We start from the raw sequence: 16,522 nt of genomic DNA, 5'->3' as shown, positions 1-16,522 counted from the left end.
AGGGAAGGGATTTGTGCAGATTCCTCATTTTTCTGCCTAATAGAAATAAAAGGAGATACAGGAGCACAGTAATTGTTATTGGCAAACAGAGGTCAATTACAGGAAATTCTATTTCTTGAAATGAGTTTAGCAGTTCCTGGCTCCCTGTGTAATTCATTCTGCAGAGGGCTGGGGAGCAGAGGCAGCTGCTGTGTCACTGCCCCTGGCCTGGTGCTGCTCCTCAGGACCCAGGGTGGGACTGGGGCAGCTCCAGAAGCCTCATGGAACTGAGAGCTGGAGCTTTTCCTGCATGGAGGGACATTTGGGGTAAGGTGAGACAGGCTTGGCTGGGAGCCTCTTGCCCACATTGCTTCCTGAAACAAACCCAGGCTGCTCACCCTCTGTGCTTGTTTGCTCATGTCCATTCCTGGAAAGCACTGATTTATCCTTAGGCACATGAAGAATTTATCCATGAGTTTCTTCATCTGGGTTTTGGTGTGGAGAGGGAACCAGGCAGGTGTTTTGGCTGACCCTCAAGGACCCTGGCTCTCATTGCTCAGAGAAACGTTTAAGAAATCAAAAATTTACCCCAATGTGTTGTCATCCTGTAAGGGCTGAGGAAAGTCTTTAATCACTAAGAAATGGTGGGAGGCTGTCCCTGTGTCCCCCTGGATGCTGCAGCTGAGCTCAGGTGACAGTGACAGCACCCAGGGCTGCAGCTGGGTCAGGGGTGGACATCAGGAAAAGGCTGAGCACCCTCTGCTCCCCCAGGGAAGGGGCACAGCCTGCCAGGGGCCCAGGAGTGTTGGGAAACACAGGGTGGGATTTTTGGGGTGTGTGTGCAGGGCTGAGAGCTGGACTGGGTGGTTCCTGTGGGTCCCTTCCAGCCCAGCCCACTCTGTGCCCGTGTCAGCAGTGTGACACAGGCTTTGTGCTCCGACACATTTCATTCCAAACATTTTCTGCTGGGAGAGAATCAAACCTGGAGGGGTAGAGGGGCTATCCCGAGGGATGAATCAGCTGGAAAGCAGCTCAGGAAGGATGTGACAGTGCAGCTGCTGGCTCCTGACTGAGCTGCTGCCGGAGGAGGAGGAGGAGGAGGAGGAGAGCAGGGCTGTGTCTCAGGTTTCCATGCACTGCACGTGTGGGTGGTGCGAGCTGTGCCTGCTCCAGCCACAGAGCGAGCTGGGAGCATGGGGCAGGTGGCTTGGAAGGCTTTATTTCTGTCTCTTTTCGATTACAAAACCGAGAAATACGTCATTGCCAAGAACAAGAAGGTTGGGGTCCTCTACCGAGTGGTGCAGCTCTCCATCCTGGCTTACCTGGTGGGGTAAGAATCACCCTCTGCTTCATGTTTTGCTGTGATAGAGATGGATTTTGCTGTGATAAGGATGGATTTTGCTGGGATAAAGATAAATTAGGGCACTCTGCACACAGTGCCAGCCTGATTTCAATGCAGTTAATCAGACAGGTTTATACAGCTGCATTTTGTAGTGTCTGATAGGTTATGACTGATTTTTCACTTGCTAGGGATGGTTAGATTCAGCCCTTCCTTTCAGATTAAGCTTGGGTTAAAAATAGACTCAGTGACTATGGCTTTGTCCTGCATTATTTATGCCTTTATTTCTATATTTTGTGGGAAGGGTGCCAAACCCTCCTGTGTGACTCCTCAGGACAAATGAGCATTATCAGCCCTGGTGCTGAGCCTTGGGGCACTCCTGTGTTCTCTGCACTGCACCTCGACCTGCTCAGGTGCAGATGGGAGGGAAGCAAGCAGAAAATGGGGGATTTCCAAGCTGGAGTGGGCTGCAGCAGCCAGGCTGTGGGGGCTGAGGCAGCAGCAATGTCAGCTGCTTGGCATTCATTCCAGAGCAGGGCATTGCCTCAGGAACAGCCTGGGGAAGGCCCAGTTCTGCAGCAAACTGGGCACACTGGTGTGTGACCAGTGCCTGCAGGCTCAGACCTGGAGTTATCCAGCCTGTGCTGCTCATTCTTGAGTTTCTGAGGGTTTTAGATTGTGACACCTAACTGTCCCCTCACTGTCTGTGCTTCTGGTCCCTTCACCTTTCCCACACCTCGTGTTTGCACTGATTAAATATAGCAGAGTCATTTTTAGGTGCTGGGTGTATTTATAGAAAGCTGTGCAGTCCCAGAGCTTGCTCCAGTGAGCAGAGCAGCTCCTCAGCTCCCTGGCAGGGCTGGCTGGAGGAGGAACTGCTGAGGGCTGGGAGAGACACAGCACGGACAGGGCAGGGTTCTTTTCCTCCTCTGGCATCCATGGCCTCCTGCAAACCCCTGGCACCGCCACTGATGGTCCCTGCAGTGACCCCTCTGTGCCTTGGGCTCACAGGGACACGTCCCTGTTCACAGGCTGGGCACAGGGATCATCAGACCCTCCGGGACTATTTCTGGGATGCAGCTGCCATTGATTCACTGTAGAAAATGCAAGGATCTGCTTTTGAGCCCTCCTGGGAGAGGAGATCATTGTTCTTGGGAAAAGAGTAGGAAACTTCCCAGGGTGGGTGTGAAAAACAAGGCTCACTCTTCCTGTAGAAATTTAAAAGTCTAATTATGGACAACAGGAGACAAAGTCAATAAAGCAAATGGTTTAATGGCCAGGTGCCTCTTGGCATTCCACCAAGAGCACCCTGCCCATTTCAGAAACAACCTTTTTGTACCATTTCTATTGCATCAGCCTGTTGCATGTGAATAAACAACCAGGCATCTTGAAACTTTCCCCCAAACCAGTTAACACCTTCCAAGAATTGTTTAGCAGGGCTCATCCTCAGGGCTGCCTTTTCAGAGCATCTGTGTTCCCTGGTTGTGGTTTTAGTCCATTCTTATCATCACCTCCAGTTTGGGCTTTGGTCCATGTTTTCTGTTGATGGTAAGAGTTGTCAGTTGGAATATCAATACCAGGGGTCTTCTTGTGTTCATTGAATGTTATCCCAACCTACCAACCAAGCAGGCAGTTTAACACAAGAATACTTCTGTCAGCTATTTCACTACTCTAACAGAAATAGAAATTATATCTTTACAGCAAAGTTACTTTGACATTATCCATATAGCATCCATGTTAATATTTTTGAAAAGCCAGTATTCTAATATGTCTTTGTAACAGTGGGGAGTGTCCATGTGCAGGTTTGTCACATGTGGCAGGTGAAGGGCTCTGTGCCACCAGGGCTGCCCAGCCCCTTCCCCTGCCTGTGGGCAGGAGAGCCTGAAAAGGGGAGCTGTGCCACAGGTTCAGCCCCTCTCACCCTCAGCTTCTTCAAGGGTGATTTATTGTCCTGACAGGTGATTTTAGCAGTATTGTGGGGGAGCTGGAAGTGTTTCATTTGAGCCAGCCAGAGGTTTTCACCCATGGAAATGGAACTCCTGCTGCTTCCAGTGGAGAGGAGGAAGCAAAGCCTTTCCCTGGATGGCTTAGCAAGGCTGCAGCTCTCCCAGGGTCTGTTCCCATCACCCTGGCTGACAAAGGAGCTGGGTCCAGCTGGGAACATCCCCTGCAGGCTCCTGCCAGGCATCCCCAGCTCAGCTGCAGGGGTTCCCTCTCCCAGCCTGGTGTGTGGCTGGCTGGCAGCTCAGGGTCTGTGTGCTCAAGTGAGAGTTCTGCACTTGGGAACCTGCAAAAGCCTCTCTTGTTTTTCCTCTTGAGAAAGACACAGCCCTGCTCTTCCTTTCCCTTTCTGAGGTTGCTGAGTGTAGCACAGAGGGAGGCTTTGGTTTCTTAGCTCATGACCTGTTATTACACATTCCTTCACTGTTGGCAAGCACAGCTGGTGTCCAGGAGTTCACCCTTTATTAGCAGCAGCAGTGTCAGAGGGTTTGGTGTCAGTGGTATGCTTTGATTTGACCTCGGTGTGAATTTCTGTGTCTGACTCATTCCCTGACTGCCCCTAACGCTGCTGTGTTCACACAGGTGGGTGTTTGTGGTCAAGAAAGGCTACCAGGACACAGACACATCCCTCCAGAGCTCTGTCATCACCAAGCTGAAAGGGGTGGCCTTCACCAACACCTCGGAGCTGGGGGAGAGGATTTGGGATGTTGCAGACTATGTCATCCCTCCCCAGGTTGGCATCACCCCATGTGGGTGCTGAAGGGATCTATCCAGGTCTTCCCTGTGAATTAGCAGGAGCTGGGATACAAGAAAGTGATGCTGGAAGGGGTTTTCTGCTGTGAGTTTTTTATTGGAGATGCTGGGGGTGCTCTGCCTCCCCCCAGGACCGTGGGCTGGCTCTCATGGGTGTGTGTGCACCCACAGTGGGAGGGGATTCACCCAAACAAATATCCACACAAAGGGTGATGTTGTTCTCAGCCTGAAAAGCCGTGGGGAGAGGGGGTTGCTCTCTCTGAAAAGAGCTTCATACTCCTTATTTACAAGTACTTTGAGAGTAAACCAAGTTTTCTAACTCTTTGTTTCTTGCAGGGTGAAAGTGTCTTCTTTGTCATGACCAATCTGATTGTGACCCCAAACCAGAGACAAGCCACGTGTGCTGAGGTAGGAAGAACTGAACCCCTTGACCCCCAGACCCCTGCAAAACTGGGGCTAAGAGCTGACAGAGGACACTTCTGGAGCAACAAAGAAAGGAAGGATGAAAGACAAGTATTTTTTCCTGTAGTGTGAAAGCTAATTTGGGAAATTACTGTAAAGCTGGGAGGCTCAGCTGTCTTAATTTCCAGAGGCATTGATCATGCAGAGACTTCCTGACTTTCGGTGGTGTTGAATTTCTGCCCAGCTGGAGATGAGACCAGGCAGTGATTGCTCAGGGTTAGAAAAGGCCCTGGGAAAACAAATTTGATGTGACTCGGGGTAGTTATGGGGAAAGGAGACTTTTTAAGAGCCCCATCCTGGAAAGTGCTGAACATTTAGGCTCTGGTTACCTCCCAGACACGGGGTGGCTGCTCAGCACCTTCCAGAACATGCCCTGAAGGCCAAAGGCAGGAGGTGCTTGTGGAAAATCCTCTGTGGAGATGTTTGGAGTGGGCTGGAGCCCGGGGAGGAGGGGTGTGGCTGGTCATGGGGCAGAAGGGTTTTTGTCCATGGAGCAGAAGGATTTTTCCATGTCACACCAGGAGCACAGCTGGCTTGGTCAGGGCACTGCTGTCCTCTGGTGGCCGTGCAGCCAGCACAGGGGCACATTGAGCCAGAGAACTTTGTGGCTTAGACCCAAGGTAGGGTTATCTTAAAGCAAAGTGGGCTCCTGCCTGGTTTTGGTGAGTACTGATGTTGGTTTTTTTTCAGTCTGCACCTCTCCAGACTGAGCAGAACCCAAAACTGGGAGGGTGTGGCTGAGTGCTGGTGCTCCTGGTGGTGGGATATGTTTGCATGATCCCCAGTTACCACTTCAGCTGTGTGGTTTTAGTGCTCACACAGAACCCACCTCACTTCCTGTGTCTCTGGTGTCCTGTCACACTGTCCCTTGTGTCCTGTTCCCCTCTGCAGAGTGCCAGCATTCCTGATGCCCTGTGTGACAGGGACACAGACTGCCTGGAAGGGGAAGCAGTGGTGGCTGGCAATGGTAAGGGACATGTCCCTGTCTGAGCTGTGTCTGGTGTCCTTCAGAGCCCTCAGCCTGGGTTCACCCCCCAGATCTCTGATGCAGAGAGCATCAAGGCCTTTCTTTCCTTTCCTCTCTTTTACTGAGATCCCTGCCTTGCTGACAGCTCTGTGGTGGCTGGGCCAGGGAACCCCAGGCTGCTGAGAGGCACAACAAGAGGGTGTTTGTTCCAGCTGAGAGGCCCTTTCACAGCAGGGAGGAGAGGGAAAACCCTCTATTCTCACATGCCCTGTAGGCAAGGAGAGGAGTGCCTGCTGGTGTGACCTTTTCTGTGCTGTCTGCCCACAGGGGTTAAGACTGGCCGTTGTTTGAAAGACAAGGGCAGCACCAGAGGGACTTGTGAGATACTGGCCTGGTGCCCAGTGGAGAAAAGATCCAAGCCCAAGTACGTGTCTGGTTTCCAAGCTTGAGTTCCTTGGCTTGTGTGTCACCCATGGCAGTTCCTGTGTGCCTTCTGCTTGGGTGCTTGCTGGAATGTTGGCTGCTCAGTACAGGAGTGGGCTCTGCAAGGCTCCCCCTGGCAGCACTGGCCCTCTGCTCTCCCTGCTTCTCTCCCTGGCTGCTCCCAGCTCTTGGGGTGTCCCCTGGACCTGCACGCTCCTCACCAACCCCTTGCTGGCACTGTGGGGGAAGTGGCACAGCTGGCCTGGTGCCATCCAACCTACTGGATAAAGCTGCTTCTAAAATGGCAGTTCAAGATTTCACATGTGGGCAGGGGACAAAGACAGAGAACAAACCCTTCTCTTGCAGGAAACCACTTCTGGGCAGTGCAGAAAACTTCACTGTTTACATCAAGAACTCCATTCGCTTCCCCAAGTTTAAGTTCTCCAAGTAAGTGCCACAGGTTCCTGAGCTGCTCCTACTCAATAGATATTCCCCCTCCTCCAGAAAAATAAAGTTCCTGGACAAGGCTGGCAAAAAAAGTAAATTTAAAAAAGATTAGTTTGCCTTTGCTGCAATGTGAACAAACTGAGGCACTGTAGAAATGTGCAGGTTCTGGCTCTTGTCCTGGGCTCAGACAGGCATTTCTAGAATTCTGTTGTTTTCCCTTGAGAAAAACAGATCACCCTGGAGCAGTCTGGCAATCTATTCTGTGTGAGTCCTTTCCTGAGCCCAGATTCAGCTGGCCAGGAGATCATTTTTGGGGGACAGACTGCTTTCCCCAGCAGCAGAGACGCCCTCAGTGTGATGAGGCTGCTGTGCACAGAGGGTGTTGGAGAAGCCTCTTGTCTCTGCAGCCCTGCTGCAGGCTCTGAAGGCAAGCAAAGAAGGAGCCAAGGTGGATTTCCCTGTTTCCTACGTGCAGGATGAATGTGCTGGCCACTGACAACGAGTCCTACCTGAAGAGCTGTCGGTACAGCCAGGAGCATCCCTACTGCCCCATCTTCGTGCTGGGCAACATCGTCCGCTGGGCTGGGGGCAACTTCCAGGAAATGGCCTTGCAGGTAGGAGTGCCCCAGGGCTCGTGGGTGTTCCCAGCCGGCTCACTGCTCTCTGGGAGGCTCTGAGGAGTGCCTGCCCAGGGAGCTGCCTCCTGCACTGCACTGCACTGCAGCGGTGCCAGGGCTTAAAGTCAAGCTGGTCACATTTATGCTGTCCCCAGGGAATGGGGGTCTCTAAAAGAGCTGGTTGGGTCACTTGTTTCTATTCAGGCTTGCCTAAACTGCTGCTCTGCCAGCAGGGATTCTTTTTTTAATTTCAACATTACCACACCATTGGTTTAAACCCAGAACTCTGGAAATCCACCCCTGCATAAAAGATCATCTTCCCCACTGAAGTGTGGGATGAAATCAATGTCCTGGGATGAGAAACCTCAGGATACCAGCACAGGGAGAAGTGGGGTCGTAGAGTAATGATAGCATTAATGTCACACACCTAAACTCAGCCCAGGCAGGAGCGTGTGCCCCCTTGTTTGACCAGAAGTGCAGCTGCTTCTTGCCCCTGGGGAAAGCCTGCCCAAGGGTCTGACAAATTTTGAAGACACTTTAACTGAACTAAGCTTAAACAACTCACCCTGTCTCTCTCTTTTAAGGGTGGTGTGATAGGAATTCAGATTGAATGGAACTGTGATCTTGATAAAGCCCCTTCTGAATGTAATCCTCACTATTCTTTTAGCCGGCTGGATAACAAGTCTGCAGAAACCTCCATCTCTTCTGGGTACAACTTCAGGTGGGTACAGAGGAGGGCACAATGCAGAACCACAGCTGGGCTGGGCTGCTTGGGCTTGCAGGTGCTGGAGGTTGGCAGTGGAGTGGCACCAGCCTGTGCCAGGCACTGCTGCAGCCAAGCACAGAGCACTGCAGAGGAGGGAGAGAGGTAGGGAGTGCTCCTAGCAGGCTAAAGCTGGCTTTGGTAAGGGAACAGATCTCTTTGAAGGGATGAGAGACTTCAGAGGGGCAGGTGGAATTAAAGCCAGCATTGTTGTTTTCCAGGTTTGCCAAGTATTACCGGGATGCTGAGGGGGTCGACTACCGGACGCTCATTAAAGCCTACGGAATCCGCTTCGATGTGATGGTGAATGGCAAGGTGAGGGCCAGGCCAGGATGTGCCAGAGCCTGCAGAGAAAGGAAGTGGGGGGAGGTAGCTCTGAGGTGAGGACAGCCTCTCTGGCTTGTTGTAGGGAAGGGCTTTTCCCATCCATCCATGTGGAGCTAATGCCCATGTAAGCGAGATCACCTGCAGTGCAGCTGAGCCTGCACCTCCTCTACTTAAAACCAGGCTCATGTAAAGCCCAACAGAAATAAATGTACCTCAGAGACTTGTTTTCCATGTGCAAGCACTGCAGAGAGAAAAGAAGCCTAATCCAGGGATGATGCAAGCTCAGAAATGCAGCCAGGGACAGTCAGATCTAAGACACACAGACCTTCAGCCTCCAAGATTGCTCACTGCAAATCCTCCGTGGTTGTGCCTGGGAACAAAATGCACCCAGGGGCAGCAGCAGCTTCCCCAGGGCAGTACCACACCCTTGGGTTTGTTTTGTGGGTTGTTCTCTCAGTGGTGACTTCATGACCTTTGTTCTTCCAGGCAGGGAAATTTAACATCATTCCCACCATTATCAATATCAGCTCGGGGCTGGCACTCATGGGAGCTGTAAGTGAATGTTTTGTGTTAAAGTAACCCCAGGGAACCCAGACCCCAGATGGGATGAGAATGGGATGGGGGGTTTAAACCTTCTCCAGCAGAATCTTTACTACTCAGCCAGGTATGTGTCTGTGTCCTGTCTTAAAAGCATTTGTTAATAAACCTGGTAGTCTAAACACCCACACAGGCTGTATATTATATATGCATACCCTGGAAAATGCATGGAGAATGAAGGAAAACACTGCTTCTACAGTGTTTATAAATTATTATTTAATTAATGTTCATTTCTAATGACATCAAAACACTTCCTCTTCTGTTTCAAAGATAAAACAGCAGTTCTTTCCCTTTGCAGGGAGCTTTCTTTTGTGACCTGGTGCTGCTGTATCTGATCAAAAAGAGTAACTTTTATCGAGGCAAAAAGTATGAGGAAGTCAAGTAAGTGGCCTGGCTTTGTGTTAAAAATCATGGCTTTTTGTTATGAGAGATAGAAATAGGAGGAGATACAGTAGTACAGTTCCAGGGAAATATATTCTTCCAAATTATTTTGGCCAAATTATTGGCTTCCCCTGTAATTCCTTGCTGCAGTGAGCTGGGGAGCAAAGGCAGCTGCTGTGTCATGGCTGGACTGGCAATGGCCTCGTGCTGTTGGTCCCTAATGACCGAGGGTGGAACTGGGGCAGCTCCAAGAGCCTTGTGAAACTGAGATGTGGAGGGGCCTTTGGGTAAGGTGAGACAGGCCTGGCTGGGAACATTTTTGCCTCCTGAAACAATCCCAGGCTGCTCATCCTGTCCCTCTTTCCCCAGGTCCAACTCCAGGAAGTCCTTGTCGAGCCCTACGCTGAATGGAAACCAGAGCCCAGAGCAGCTTGATGGGCTCTAGGCACAGCAGAGGCTCTGCCAGCTGGACTCCTGCTCCAGGAACTCCACACAGGTGTGGCATCACACCAGCACTGGGAGGTGGACATGCCCCAGATCAGGCCTGCTATGATCAGGATTCCCAGAGGGAAAACAACTTCTCCAAAGACTGCCTTTCTTCCCTGAGATTTCTCTGGGATCCTGAGCTTGCAACGTGTGTCGTCACTATGGATTTATAAAAGGATTTTTATAAAAGGACAAAGAAGGCACCATATGAATGTTTTTATATCCACTGATAGATATATCTGTACTTATGCCAATAGCCAGCATTGTCCTGTGGCTGTGCTTTGCTTCCATGTGGAGAAAAGCTGTGATGGAGCACTTTGGGAAGGGCTGAAGCTGAAACCCAACCTGTTTCCTGCTCTGCTCCGTGTGGCAGCCACCGCCTCCAGCTCCTGCCTGGGTGATGATGTGACATCAAGTGTGAAGCAGCAGGACTGCTGTGCTCAGGAATGCAGGGAAATGTGGCACTGGAGCAGCTCTTGGGGCTGGGGAAGGGGCTGTGATCCTGCAGGGCCTGAGGCAGGGGGGACAGTCACTCTTATTAATGCACTGAGCAGCAACGTGGCCTTGCGAGCACTGCACAGCTTCTGCCTCCTTCCTTCAGTGCCTGCTTGCATTTGCACAGGACTGTCCTTGCTGCACCACTGCCTGATTTCTCATGCTGGGCAGGTCTGGATGGGCACTCAGTGCCTCTGTTTCTCGCAGCACCCTGGGCTGCAGACTGAGAGAGGCAGCTCTGCCAGGGCCACGGGCTGGGCCAGCCTCCTCCGAATACACCAACAGCAGGGAAGTCAGAACATATCTGCCTGCTACTTCAACACCAGTGACCTCCAGGAAACACAAGTGCTTCTCTCTCAGCAGAATCAGTCTCCCTGCAGCCCATTTTGTCCATTCATCTCATGTCAGGATGTAACCAATGTCAGAAAAGGGCTTAGGGAATATCATTGTGTTCTGTACATGCTGCCCCATCACCACTGACCGGGAGCTGTCCTGATGAAGATTAAATGTTTCTGTGCATGCTTTGAATACCAAAAGTTAAAGGGCTCCTGCTGCAGCATCTGAGGGTGGCATCAGAGAGCTGCTGCCATCGAGTGTCTGCACAAATGGCACCAGCAGCTACACCCACCTCAGCTTTAGCTTCTTTAAGGTCGTTACTCTGAGGTACAGGTTCATCCTAAATTAAAATTCACCTCTGTTAGCAGTGGCAAACTCTGAACCCAGCCACTGACAGCAAACCCCACCCAGTCTAGTTCCCCCCACTCTCCTTCTGTGTAGTGAGCCAAAAATGGGGCTAGAAAATAGAATTAAACAGTGGAGTTCATTTAGGATAAGCCATGTACCTTTGGTGCTGTGATCTCACCCAAAACCTTCTCTCCGTGTCAGGAGTCTCTCCTCAAGGCAAACACAAGTCACCACGGGGGGAACTGCACAAGAGTTCCCACCAGGCTTTTCACTGTCAGGGTTTAATTGGAGCTGAGTAATTTCTAGATGGTGAAACACACAGTGAACCCCCTGTGTGACACAGGGCCTGGCACACTGGCAAGCAAGCAGCTCCTCCTGACGTGCAAAGCTGACTGTGCTCTGCTGAAAGCATTGTTTTAACTTGCCAAAATATCCTCCTGTGAGAGGACCAAAGCTATTTCCTGAATCTAAGTCTCCAGGCCCCCCAGATCCCCCAGAATGTTTCCTCTCCTTAGGCTGTGTAACACAACTCCTACAACCCCTGCTGTTAATAAAACATAACCAGATTCCTTCTCAGGAGCTCGTTTCTTGACTTTGACTTTTTTTTTTTCTCCTTGTGTTTCATGTTCAGCAATAAAATGTGTCACTTTAGGCCAGTGCTCCCTGGGAGTGTTCTGTAAGTGTTTTTTCAGGTCACACCACCTGGTGTGGTGATAGTGACATAAGCAAATCAATGAATCACTTATTTTTGCAGGAATAGGGCTATAGGAGAGGCAGTACCTGGATTGTGGGTGATGGATTTATCCCCTTTTGTGGCTTTTCTGGAGACCAGTGACAAGCACCTGTGACAGTGCCATTTACTGATGGCAGTCAGGGAAGAGAACATTTGCATGTATGTTTCTATTGCAAACCTTTACATCCACTTAATTATTTTCTTGGGTCAGTGGAATGATTTTAAAATAATTTGGTTATTTCAGAGTGCTGTGTTACTGGTCCAATATTTGCATATAGGGACAGGCAGCACATCCAGAGGGGATTGTAACTGGTGTGTGTATTCAAACTACAAAAGATACAAGGGACTATATATCAATCAAGCCCCACAGCTGTGCCTGCTCTTAGGGACAGAAATTACCCCTTAACAAGGAAACAAATACAGGAGGCATCCAAACGGTGCTTCACATTCAGTTTAATTAGAACAGTGCTACTGATTAATTCGTACTTGGACATAATTTACCAACAGCATTAACGACACGAGCCACGGACAACAGTTTGGAAAGTGAGCTGGCCTATTGTGTAGTGACTTTTGGCAACAGTCCTGCAGCTCCGGTAGCGGCGGAGCCGCTCAGTACACGTGAACCATTCCGTACAGGAAAGTCCAGAACAGGACGTAGGTGAAGAGCCCTCCCACGAGCCCCCCCGTGAACAGCGGCCTCCGCGACTTGAAGTACTTGTTCCACCGCCGCCCGGCCTTCAGCACCAGCAGCACGGAGAGGAGGACGGAGGCCAGGAAGTAGAAGATGAAGCCGTGCAGGCCGGTGAGGCCGAGGATCCCGGCCGTGGCGCCCGACAGGGCGGACACCGAGGTGCGGCAATAGTCCAGGATGGCCGCGTTGCCCCGCACCGCCGCCTCGCTGATGAACTGCGGCCCCTCGCGCTTGGCCACCACGGCGGCCATGGCTCCGCGCCGGGCTCGGGCACCTCCTCGCTCGCACCGACACTGAGGTGAAGCAAACACGCGCTGTACGAGCCCGCCCGCCCTCAGGCCGCCGGGAGAGCCCCGCGGGCCCTCCCGCCCGTCCTCCCCTTCCTCCATACCTCTCATCCACGGCGGCGCGCAGCCCCGCCGCTCCGTCAGGCCTCGCACTGCGCCGAGAGACCCCGCACAGCTCCCGTCACCGCGGGCCGCCCGCCGGGCCCGGCCCGCCCCGACCGCGCCGCCGCCACCGCCCGGCCGCCATCTTGGCCAGGGGACCGACGGGACGCGGCCGCGCCGGCGGTGCGCCGTGGGCGGTGCGCCCCCGGATTGGCTGGTGGGGAGCGAGGGGCGGGGCCGGATTGGCTGGCGGGGAGCGAGGGGCGGGGCTGGGTGAGGCGCTTTTGTTCGGACGGCGGCGGCGACGGGGCGGACATGGCGTTCGTACCGGGGCAGCCGGTCACGGCCGTGGTGGTGAGCGGGCAGGGAGGGGCGGGCACTGCGTTCGTACCGGGCCAGCCGGCCACGCTTTTCGGGGGATACCGTGCAGGGGGCTGCTGGTGGGGATGGAGAGGGGGATGCCGGTGGCGCCCGGGCGCTGTCAGCGGGCGGAGGTGCCGCCCCGGGCAGCTCCGGTTCGCGGGTATGGAAGGAGCGCACTAAGGGTGCGGGCCAGGATGGGCACACGGGTGCCGGTGCCGGCCGGTACCGCCCTGCGAGCTGTCGGAGGGCGGAGGTGCCCGGGCAGCCCCGGTCCGCCGGCGAAGGGCGCGGCCGCTCGGTCCGCAGCGCCGCCGGCCCCGGTTGCCGCCCCGGCTGTCAGATTCTCCGTCCGCGATACCGGGTGGGAGAACAGAGGGGAAACTGTCTGGCGGAGAGACCGACCCCCGGGGCTGCTCGAGAGAAGAGGGGGCGAATCTGCCTTGACTCGCGTTCTCCCGGTACCGGCACCGTGCGGCAGCCGAGCCCCGTGTCGGTGCGGATCCCCCTCTGCGGGCAGGGGCAGGATAAGCACCTGCGTGTCCGGGTGGGGTTTAGGAAGCAGAGCTTTTCGAGTGAGATAATGGCTTTAATCAGCACGCAGTGCGAGGGAGGGATTCTCTGCTTTCCCCTGTCTGTAACTGGGCTGTGCTTGGGTGGGTGCCCCCGCTGAGGACACGGATGTTTGGAATTCAGCGGGGAAGTTCAGGGTCTGTGTGACAGGGCTGTGGGAGGAGAATCACTGAATGGTTTGGGTTGGAAGGCACCCATGAAGGTCATCTCATCCACCCCGCTGCAAAGAGCAGGAACATCTTCCATCAGACAGGGTCGAAGCGCCTTTTGAGAGGTTTTTGTGTCAGTTAAGACCGTGGCTTTTCACCCTGGCTCAGGAATTGCACCAGCTGGCATTTCTACAGTGCTGACATAATGCACAAAGCTGCTGAGATGCCTTTGTGCATCGGGCAGTGAGGAACCTGCCCCGGGTTACAAAAGTTATCCTGAAAAAGAACCATCCTAATAATAGGTTGTTATTTCTGCTGATAGGACTAGCAGGAACATAAGGCATGTGAATAACGAGCAAGATGAGGCTGGGCTTGAGTGACTGCTGCTTATCAAGGCATGAGTCATGTTTACAGAGACCTGCTCTGGTTTTAGTGTTGTTCCTTTCTATTTCTGGGCAGGCAGGACAGCTCTGAGTAATTGAGGGGCTAGGCTGTGTTGTGGGATCTCTGTGAAAGACAATCTAACTGGATCTGAGATATCAGTGTCTGCAAAGCACTTGAAATTTCTTCCACTCGTCACAATGCTCAGCTATTTGATCTCTTTCTCTTTCCAGCAAAGAATTGAAATACATAAGCTTCGTCAAGGTGACAATTTGATTCTGGGATTCAGCATTGGGGGTGGCATTGATCAGGACCCTACTCAGAATCCTTTCTCTGAAGACAAGACTGACAAGGTCAGACAATCTTTTTCTGTAGCAATTCCCTCTCCCAAAGGCAGAGATACCCAAATCATCATCTGCCCTCTGCCACAGTTACTCTCTTGCCCCATTACCACTTGCTGGCTGAGGTTATTTAGGTGACTTCTCCACCTTTTCTACTTTCCAGCACTGCACAAGCATGTTTTTAACTAAAATCTCATAATACACTATGGAGATTTTTGTGTTGTCAAATGGCCCTTGAGTACTGAATCCTCCCACATTTAGGAAATGAACACTCAATTTTTTTTCAGGGTATCTATGTAACAAGGGTGACAGCAGGAGGCCCAGCAGAAGTTGCAGGACTCCAGATTGGAGATAAGATCATGCAGGTAAGCACCAAAATAAGACAGTACTGATGTAGTACCAACTGCACAGTGCAGAGAAGCATCTGCTGGGGAAAACAATCTGGGTGCTTCCCAGGACTGCTTGTGGGGTTTATAAATAAACTGAGCTGTGGCACAACCATATCCACTCCGTGGTTCTGACAGAACAGTTACAGGACACCTGGGAGTCCCTGCACCTGCCTAATTTTATGGTTTGTTTTTTTCCAGGTGAATGGCTGGGATATGACAATGGTGACCCATGACCAGGCCAGGAAGAGGCTGACCAAAAGGAATGAGGAGGTGGTCAGGCTGCTGGTGACCAGGCAGTCCCTGCAGAAGGCTGTGCAGCAATCCATGATGTCCTAATCCATCATCCAGCCGGGGAGGGTGTGGGGAGGGAGATCTATAGACTGGTATCAAAGAAAGAAGCAACGATTAGACTGGAACAGGTTGTCTGGAAGGAGTGCATGTTCCTACCTGTGGTAAACACTACTTTTTTTTTATTTTAACTTCTTCTGGTGTAACTGGCAGTAGTAAAACAATACTCCCCTCAGCAAAATGCTTCTCTAAAGTCTGCCCTGCAGGTACATGGCAAGACTTCTGTAGACATGGCTTTCAGGACAGGACAGACCCAAGTTATCTAAGAGCAACTGGAAAAGCCTTAACTTGGACAGGATTCTTCTGTAGCACAAAAGCCTCCTCTTTTAGGAGGAAATGTGATTTCTGCTGTGGGAGACCTGAGGGTTTGCTGTGCCTAAGCTTTTAGAAGGGAGCTGTCCTGTCCCCCCCACTGCTACCAAATTCAAATGCCAGAGTTAAGAGCTGCACAGTGCTGTGGGGAGGAGCACTGTACTAATCCTTCACTGTCTGCAAGATAGAGAGTGGCTGAAGGGTTTGGGGCATTACAGTTTCCTGCAAAGATTCCCTGGATAAAGCAGCCTCTTCAGGCAAGAAAAAACTGAGGAACACACGAGTGTTCTATCAATGCCTGTGAAATACACTACAACTTCATGGACACTACAGTTCAACCTCACTGGCAGGGTAAAACCTGAATTCTCCTTGTTCCAATTTGTACCATCAGATAAATTGAGTTTAATTGGAAAGAATATGGAGCAGGAAACAAAACAATGTTCCTGAACTTACCAGAAATGCTGCTTGTAACTGTAGAGTTTTCAGTCCTTCATTCCACTTCTATCAGACTTGAAAGAGGAGGGATTTTGGTTTGTCTTTTAGAAGACTTTGCTTAAATCAATGATTTATTGGATGGAAGAGATGAATATGCCAGTAATTTTGCAGAAGTGCCTCTTGACCAAATTCAAACCTCTAGTAGGATACTAACTGGATTAAATCAACATGCCACAGGTCTGAAGATTCTTGCTGCAATCCTGAGTCCACAATCTAGCATCCTGTGGTTTGTTAGCCAGTTAGCTTTACAATTATCCAAAACCTGGAGTTTTTAATCCTCTTCAGTTGATCTATACATATCTATAGTTTCCTTAAGCAGCCTTGGGGTAAGCTGTTGTAAATAGAGCACGAGGAGGTGGCAGACTAATTTATTCAGTACCTTACTGCTGTGCCATGTACCTTGTGATTGATGCATCTCAGACTGTTCTGTGCACACCAGCAGATGCCTACTTATCAATTTTATATCTCTGGAATTACTACAATCCTGCTTTGGAATTTTGTTACTTAAGAATTCAGTAGTAAATTATAAGTCTTTCCAGTTGGAGTTATTTTTGTTACTATAAAGATACACTGCTATTTGTACTGCTTTTTTCACTTGATTTTACACACAATAAAACAAAGTTGGTTTTCCTGAGCTGTT

At 51.4% G+C, this 16,522-nt stretch overlaps 3 protein-coding genes across 4 annotated transcripts; 2 read left to right on the top strand and 1 right to left on the bottom strand.

Moving 5' to 3' along the window:
* The first annotated feature begins 1,083 nt into the window (after positions 1-1,083).
* P2RX5 (purinergic receptor P2X 5) lies at positions 1,084-11,372 on the top strand. Of its 2 annotated transcripts, XM_009094784.4 has the most exons (12): positions 1,084-1,309; positions 3,902-4,052; positions 4,409-4,480; positions 5,426-5,501; positions 5,829-5,925; positions 6,291-6,371; positions 6,847-6,985; positions 7,573-7,709; positions 7,973-8,066; positions 8,565-8,630; positions 8,974-9,056; positions 9,426-11,372. In XM_009094784.4, the coding sequence occupies exons 1-12, from the start codon at positions 1,173-1,175 to the stop codon at positions 9,499-9,501; spliced, it is 1,209 nt and encodes a 402-aa protein (XP_009093032.2). In that variant the 5' UTR covers positions 1,084-1,172; the 3' UTR covers positions 9,502-11,372. The 2 variants fall into 2 exon arrangements, with proteins under 2 accessions (XP_009093032.2, XP_018775002.2); XM_018919457.3 differs by lacking the exon at positions 8,565-8,630.
* A 515-nt stretch (positions 11,373-11,887) lies between these two features.
* Positions 11,888-12,704, bottom strand: EMC6 (ER membrane protein complex subunit 6). The gene is made up of 2 exons (XM_030232166.2): positions 12,537-12,704; positions 11,888-12,438 (listed from the first exon to the last, which is right to left on the bottom strand). Exon 2 carries the CDS (start codon positions 12,394-12,396, stop codon positions 12,064-12,066), a length of 333 nt encoding a protein of 110 aa, XP_030088026.1. The 5' UTR covers positions 12,397-12,438; positions 12,537-12,704; the 3' UTR covers positions 11,888-12,063.
* Positions 12,705-12,776: 72 nt separating this feature from the next.
* Positions 12,777-16,516, top strand: TAX1BP3 (Tax1 binding protein 3). Its single transcript, XM_030233307.2, has 4 exons — positions 12,777-12,888; positions 14,231-14,350; positions 14,626-14,703; positions 14,926-16,516. The coding sequence occupies exons 1-4, from the start codon at positions 12,850-12,852 to the stop codon at positions 15,061-15,063; spliced, it is 375 nt and encodes a 124-aa protein (XP_030089167.1). The 5' UTR covers positions 12,777-12,849; the 3' UTR covers positions 15,064-16,516.
* The last annotated feature ends 6 nt before the right edge of the window (positions 16,517-16,522 follow it).

Source organism: Serinus canaria, chromosome 19 (assembly GCF_022539315.1).
Source record: "Serinus canaria isolate serCan28SL12 chromosome 19, serCan2020, whole genome shotgun sequence".
Lineage (NCBI taxonomy): Eukaryota > Metazoa > Chordata > Aves > Passeriformes > Fringillidae > Serinus > Serinus canaria.
Note: the sequence above shows the minus strand (reverse complement) of the source record. Positions and strands in the feature narration are given on the sequence as shown.

Excerpts from the sequence above, each read along its gene's own strand:
- TAX1BP3 (XM_030233307.2), top strand. The coding sequence starts at position 12,850 with ATGGCGTTCGTACCGGGGCAGCCGGTCACGGCCGTGGTG. Across the intron at positions 14,351-14,625 it reads CTGAAGACAAGACTGACAAG|GGTATCTATGTAACAAGGGT; the intron begins GTCAGACAATCT and ends ATTTTTTTTCAG. Across the intron at positions 14,704-14,925 it reads TTGGAGATAAGATCATGCAG|GTGAATGGCTGGGATATGAC; the intron begins GTAAGCACCAAA and ends GTTTTTTTCCAG.
- EMC6 (XM_030232166.2), bottom strand. The coding sequence starts at position 12,396 with ATGGCCGCCGTGGTGGCCAAGCGCGAGGGGCCGCAGTTCATCAGCGAG.
- P2RX5 (XM_009094784.4), top strand. The coding sequence starts at position 1,173 with ATGGGGCAGGTGGCTTGGAAGGCTTTATTTCTGTCTCTTTTCGATTAC. Across the intron at positions 4,053-4,408 it reads ACTATGTCATCCCTCCCCAG|GGTGAAAGTGTCTTCTTTGT; the intron begins GTTGGCATCACC and ends TGTTTCTTGCAG. Across the intron at positions 7,710-7,972 it reads TCTTCTGGGTACAACTTCAG|GTTTGCCAAGTATTACCGGG; the intron begins GTGGGTACAGAG and ends GTTGTTTTCCAG.